This window comes from Hippocampus guttulatus, chromosome 17, assembly GCF_054856545.1.
Source record: "Hippocampus guttulatus isolate MCC_2025c chromosome 17, RoL_Hgut_1.0, whole genome shotgun sequence".
NCBI lineage: Eukaryota > Metazoa > Chordata > Actinopteri > Syngnathiformes > Syngnathidae > Hippocampus > Hippocampus guttulatus.
In genome coordinates, this window is record NC_141277.1 from 142,828 (window position 1) to 149,732 (window position 6,905).

Below are 6,905 nucleotides of genomic sequence, written 5' to 3' on the forward strand. Positions count from 1 at the left end.
GTAAAGTGTCCTTGAGTGTTTTGAAAGGCGCTTATAAATGTATTATTCTTCTAATAGATGACGTGTAAGAGTCACGCACATTGGCGTGTATGTTTTCGAACGTCGTCACTTCCGCAGCAACTGCATCATCGACTTGGCCAACGTTTCCCACAACACAAATGAAGGTAAATAAAACCATTTCAAAAATGCAAAGATTCATCGCCACCTTTATTTGCCTTGTAAACAGCAGAACTCGTTTCAGCAGCATTGGAATATCTTTACCGAGCTGTTACGTAGCCTACAAACAGTTCCTTAAAGAAGAGAGCCAAGAAAGACAAGAGGATGGATGATTAACGACGCAGCAACAGGCCAGACCGGGAGATGCTTCTTGAGATGAGAAACTTGAAAACGAGTCAACACGTTCGGAATCATGAGCTCATAAAACAACAACGAAAGCAAGCAAACACCTTTTGAATAGGCAAACTGAGGGATGAGAAACTGCCGCTAAAAAACAACTCCGTGCTTATTTTAAGAGAACGATTGAACTACGAAGGAATATTAGACAGTAAAGAAATAAGAGGGCAAATGCCAAGAAATAAGACGTCATTCTGTGTTCAAAAACACAAGAATACTTCGAAATATTCCGTGAGGCAAATGAAAAGGGAGTTCGTTTTTCGCAGTACACTTACCGGTATTATACTAACAAAGTCGGGGGGGGTCGAATGTCACACTGATATATTGCAATTCTTAGCGGGTCCAACTACGATGCAGTGGTGCTGTTAGCAGTATTACGTCCGAGTACTGCAGTATTGGAAACAACCAAAAAAAGTTGGTTGAGGGAGAGGGGGTTCATCTGAGAAAAAAAAACAAAAAACAGTATCAAGTAACAATCGTCAGGTGACATCCTCAAGAATTTGATGAATTTAGCGTAACACCGCAGAACATTTATGCTTAATATTATGCTTTTGTACCGTAAAGATGACCGTTCTCCTCGCAATAGTACACATTTATCCTTAGAAATGGCTACTGTGGCAGGAATGGTTTTCCCTCAAATGACTGTCAAAAAAAAATGACAGTGCAACAATTCACGGTTTTTTTCACCTTATTTCTTGTTGTGTCCTTTTGTCTTTTTGGAATACTCCTTGGTAGGCATCATTATTTACATCTTGTGCCTTGTAGTCTGGTAAACAGTGACCGACTCGCGAAAAAAGGCAACACGAGCACAAAACGAAAGCAAAGCCGTACTTTTCAAAACTCGAATGTCTGAGTGAGAAGCGACAAATATCCGGCGAGAACGCGACGACGGATTCCAAGGTCGTTTTTGTTTATTTGAACGTCTCAATTCTTATTGCATAGTAAAGGAGACTTTTGAGAGCGGGGAGATGTGCATGCACAATAACATAGCAAATATCTCAGTCGAGCCTCATGAGCCGAGCGGGCGGACATTCAGTTTCGGGGAAGGAAAAAAGGTGCTCGGTCGTGTGACAAAGCAGACTAGACATTCAGGCAAGAGGGTGGGGAGAACGGTTCAAAGTTGCGGTCATTTTCCGCTCCGGGAGGTACAGTGAATTTTACGGGTCATCGTTTGTCCCCTCCCACTAGAATGGCAAAATTTTCAAGCGATAATTTGGTCAGACTGTCGATCCAAAGCCGCAACAGAGGCGACATCGGGAAGCATGCGTGTCATTCTCGCCACGGGGTGAGCCGGAACTGCTCGCGTTTCGATCTGCTCAAGTTCTGTCCGAAAAGGCACAGGCGAATCAATGCCAGCTCTCACGTTAATGCCTCCGACGCAGCCGTGAAAATGGCTCGTGACAAATATTTTGAACTCATTCTATCCGGCGACCGGCCATGATTTGGCGTGACGATCGAGGTCAATCGCGACCTCGGTACGGTTCTCGCCGCAGGTGCCGGGCCAGGCACTTGGGATGCTTTTACCGCTGGCGGGAATAATTTCTGCTCTCGGAACGGCTTCCGGGATGACGTCTCGGCACTATTTTTGTACAGCGTAAGCCAACAAGTGTCACACGAAGCGGAGGGAGGAGTGTCGCACCTTGACCCCACTCTCCTGATAAGCTCGAGTCCCAGTGCGTTTAAAACCCATCGGGACATCCCGGCCGGGCCTCTTTTAAAAACAATTCCCCAAATGGAAATAGAGTCGATACTGCATACGAACGGCCGAGGAAGAGTTGAGGGCGTTGTGGGGAGAGGCGGAGGGAGAGGGTATTTCTGTGCAAAAACTAGAAGATCGCCGAAAAGGAAAAAAAAGCACCGTGGCGTTTATCTGTCCTTAGTGGTCAGCTTCTCGATCAGCTCCTGAAGCGGCGCCAACTCTTTCCTGTCGATCAAGTTGAACTCCTGACGAGACAAGACGTGACAACGCGTCAGCAGAGACACAGAGGTGCCCGAATGGAGACGGGGAGGGGGGGGGGGGCAGAGAGAGAAAGACTTGACAAACGGAGCGAGAGGGCGACGGTGACAAAAAGAGACTGGCAGACCGACAGCAAAACAGCAACGCGGGGAGAGCGACGGAGAGGCCGACGCGGGGGCAGGAGAGATGCCGCCGAGAAACACGCAGTCGGAGACAGTCGAGACACACAAGACAGAAAGCCACAGCCAGCGCCACACGAGCGAGCCGGACGAGCTCCGTGCATCTTTTTCCACCTGCACAAAGAAGATGAAGTGCTTGAAGGACGTGTTGAGGTGGGCCTCCTCCTGCAGCTGCATGACCGAGTCAAAGTGCTGGTGGTAGATGTGCGCGTAGACGCGGAACAGACGCTTCAGGATGGTCTTGGCCACCGACATGAAGTTCCGCTTGAACGGGACGCCTTGAGGGGGGGGGAACACAACGGCCGTTATGTAACGTGGGCGCCGCCGCACGACGGCCTGACTTGCTTGCCGACGGAACGCGGCGATCGGTTTGCCGGTACATGGCGGCGGGGCCGCGAGCCTTTCACAATCGAGTGTTCTGCCGATCACACCAGCGGGTGAAAATGGATTCTGTCTGACGCGACGCAATAAAGTGCGGGCGGGTGGCGTCGGCCGCTTCGGGTCGCCGTCCTCGCGCGCTCTTCCCGCATCGGTGACCCTTGCCCGGCGAGCGACGGCAAATTAGCGCGTCGAGCCGCTCGGCTCCTGTCGCGCAACTCGCCGTCTGTTCTCCGTACCCGAGTTTGCGTTGTTGGACGAATCGCCGCCGCCCGACCCGACGGCGGCCAACAGGCGTGCATTTCCAACTTGTTGCCGACGCGGGCTGCGGAAGGGCTCGAAAAAGGAAGCGGCGACACGTTTGCTAACGGAGGGATAACCGTGACTGCAGCCAACAGATCCCCGGCCATGATACCGCAGAATGCTTTTTCCCGGCTAGGATGAAAAGATCAAATGGAGGCGAGAGCAGAAATGGCTCCCGGCGGAGCTGTTGAAGAAGCGCGAGCGCTCGTGACTCACGCGCATCCCATCCCGCGCTCGTGCCAAGCATGTGTCAAGCGATCGCAGCCTGTTCCAAAAGTGTTGCGACATCGGAACGCCGCCTTCTCGTCACCTTCGGATTCGCTGGTAAACACGGCGGCATAAAACTGGCATGAGAGAGGACGCTTTTGTTTGGACGTGGCCGCCGTCCGGCTCGGCCGGGCCTGCGGCCGAGCCAACGAGCCTCGGCGGGTCGCTGTCGGGAGTCGTTCCGGCGCAAGGCGAGGCGCGCTCGGAGACGATGGGGAGCGTTTCAAGACCGATTCACGCCTCTCGCGCTCAGAAAAGGCACCAGTGCGCAAAAAGGTGATCCTGAAGTGTCGGGCACGTCCTTGAGCGATTTCTCCTCCGGGGGGGGGGGGGGCGCCCCGGAAGGCGGCCGCGGCCTTACCGGAGACGTACCGATCTTGGAGGGGAAAAGCGTCTCGTCGTCCAGCTGGTCTTGCACCCAGGTCATCAAGTAATCGATGTACTTGGGGGCGGAGCACTTGATGGGCTTCTTAATGTTGGTGCCGTCCGCCCAGTGATACTCGTACCTGCGTAAAAAAAGAGCGACGGCGTCGACGCGGTGCCGAAAAGCCCGAAGGCCGTCGACCGAAGCCTCGGCCTTTCGGTGCGGCGCCGGCGTTTGGCCTCGGACTCACTTTGGACCGGCGGACATGACGGGACAACTCTCCTCCGTGCAGAAGTCCGTGATGGTTCCGTACAGCATGTTGATCTGGTTGAAGAAGTCCACGGCTGCAATGCCACCCCCCCCCCAAGAAAGAAATGGGACTTTCACCTGCACCTTTGAATACACTTGGACCAAAATTGCCCCGACAGACGTCACCAAGCCATTGTGGAATACGCTGAAAAGCATTTGAATCACGCCGGATGCTTGACTGAAGGCTCGCTGCCCAGTCAGGGTGCCTCAAAGCGAAAAAATGCAGGCCACTTGGCCTTTGACAAAAGAGGGGCGCGATTGAGCAATTGGTGTCTTTCGGGTATACACAACTTTCCATACCGTGAAAATGATTCGAATCAGATCGCCTAATGCCGACTTGGAACTCGGACAGCTGTCGGGTGGAAACTTGTCATGACCTAAACTCCAAGGAACTTGGAGGAAATCCAAGTGGCCAAACGGCACTCGGTATGAATCCTTAGAGCGCTCATTTGCATCAACGCCAGTGCGCACACGCGTCAATGCAACGCCAAGCCGAAATCTAGCGCTAATTTAACCTGCTTAAAAAAAAAAAAAAACAGAGCTCAACGGATCGTGATTAAAATGGCGGCAAGACAAAGAGCCACCATAATCGTTCGTCAGCGTGTCTTTTCCCAGAAGGAAGGCTTGCGATCTTGGCGGGAGTGCCGAAAGTCACTCTTCGCGGGGGAGTCATTCGTGTTGTCAATGTTGTTACCGAGATCAACTAAAACACGACGCTGTTTGGAATCGCGGGAGTCTTTTGGCCCCAATGGAAGGAATTCTATTTCAACATCAGGCTCGCCGCAAAAGCCGCAAGCATGCAAAGTGTTTGAAAGGTGGAGTTTGGCGCTTACTGTTGACCGCAACCCACTCGTTGAGGTCCTCGCCCTCGGGCAACATGACGGCCATGCGCAGGTTGCCGCTCCCCAGCGTGGCCTCGGCATGTTTCAACAGCTCGTACTGGTGCGAGCCCTCTGGGATGTTTTTCTTGGGCTTGAACGTCTTGGACGAGCGATTTCCGCTGTGAGGGGGGAGAGAGAGAGAAAGAGCTGAAGCCGCCAAATTGATTCAATCGTTGATATTTATTTGTTGGTACATTTTGTTCAAATCCATCAAGAGGGGGGAAAAAAAAAACAAGATTGCATTCTAAGGCCCGAACGATACGTCTTCATCAACGTTTCATAAAAGTGCAGACAAAGGGAGTTGAACGGACACGTCCGGCCGAGCAAAGCGGCGCAGAACAGAGCGTCTCTGTGGCGCTAATGAGGTGCTTTGCAGTGCTCGTTTCTCCCGCGGCCTCCCATTCAACAACAGCAATCCATCAGCACGGCAGGAAAGGACGCTCAACGTGGCACGCAGCGCTTCGACCAAAACTCTTCAATTCCCAGGTTCAGTACTTCCAATTGTTGGCTCAAATCAGAAGTCGCCATCAAGGCTCCGACATTGACGGTGGCCCGGGGCTACCCCAAGTTCACGCGCGCCGGCCCGTCCGGCGCAAATATGATTGATGAATAGCATTTGCTCGTCCGCATCGCGCGGTACATCCTCACGTACGTTTTGGCGGCTGAGACGACACGCTTCACTCTTTCATCCACAAGCAGACCTCCCTATCACTCCTCAAGTACTGTTTTCTAAACTAGCAGGTGAAACGCATGGATCTATTTTTGAAGCGGCTACCGTGATCACACATCCACAGGGGATGGCTATCATCAGGGGTCGTTTTAAATCCAGGCAGGCCACTGCCATATCTTGGCTCGTGCCGCATAGGACTTACTTCACGTTGGAGCCTGCCTTAGGTTCTTGGACGTCTCCAAAGTCGAACCACTAGTGGCGGGGCCTTTTAAAAAGAACTCCAACTCCACGGAGTAATAAACTATGCGAGTTGTCTTTTCAGTCAAGCCCTTCCCCTTACGTGGGCCAATGCAGCACACACTTGTCACATTTGTGACACATTCGACTCCACACAACAATGACGGGCATGTTTCAGGAGAGAAAGCTAGAAAGAGGCCCTCCGTGGAATTCTCCGAGCACCTTTGCATTCACACGGAAACTTAATCAAAGCAAAGTGACGCGACTTCCGTAGAAGGTTACAATACAGCCGCCTCAACGTCTCCCTCTGTGGCCCTCGCAAATAAAATGACATTGTTCACTACGACTCGCAGATGACATGTCCAAGAAGACGACGTCTCCATTGGCGAGTCGCTCGTTCGTCCGGGAACTAGCCTTGGCCCGCAACATGCTACGGCTAGCGCGGCTCTCCTCCAGACGTCGGCCAAGTAAAAAGCACAACCCCGCGGCTTAGGCGGGACACACACGAACACTCAAGGTGACCAAACAACTTACAACAGAAAGCTCATGTTTCCTCGGGCGGCGTTTCCTTCTCTCTTTGTGTTTCTCTCGCGCAGCAAATAACGTGACTCAAGGAGCAGGAGGAGAACTGTTTGCGCAAGTCTCTCAAGTCCTCGTCGTGACTTCTCGGCCTTTCTCGTGGTCCTCTCGCTCTGTTTTGGATGGCAGCGGGTGTGCGCGTTATATTCGTACAAACGCACAAAAGAAGAAGCTTGAATTCGATGCGGAGGCTTATCAAAAACAAAAAAAAGAGAAGCCGGTCCACCAAAACGCACCGGGTTCTCCGCGACCGATTGTGCTGACTGCTGCTGTTACACGCAAAGCGAGCCCACGGACAAGTCTCAACGGCTCGACTTCTTCTTGGGATGCCACAAGGCTGACTTGGACAAAGTTCTGTCCTGTGCTGACACCTAGTGGGAAACGCCGT

The 6,905-nt window shown here is 52.3% G+C and overlaps 1 protein-coding gene across 1 annotated transcript; it reads right to left on the reverse strand.

The window, feature by feature from the left end:
* Positions 1-186: 186 nt before the first annotated feature.
* LOC147191288 (MOB kinase activator 1B) lies at positions 187-6,822 on the reverse strand. Its single transcript, XM_086134744.1, has 6 exons — positions 6,473-6,822; positions 4,984-5,150; positions 4,092-4,185; positions 3,850-3,983; positions 2,644-2,807; positions 187-2,337 (listed from the first exon to the last, which is right to left on the reverse strand). The coding sequence occupies exons 1-6, from the start codon at positions 6,484-6,486 to the stop codon at positions 2,260-2,262; spliced, it is 651 nt and encodes a 216-aa protein (XP_085990870.1). The 5' UTR covers positions 6,487-6,822; the 3' UTR covers positions 187-2,259.
* Between the last annotated feature and the right edge of the window lie 83 nt (positions 6,823-6,905).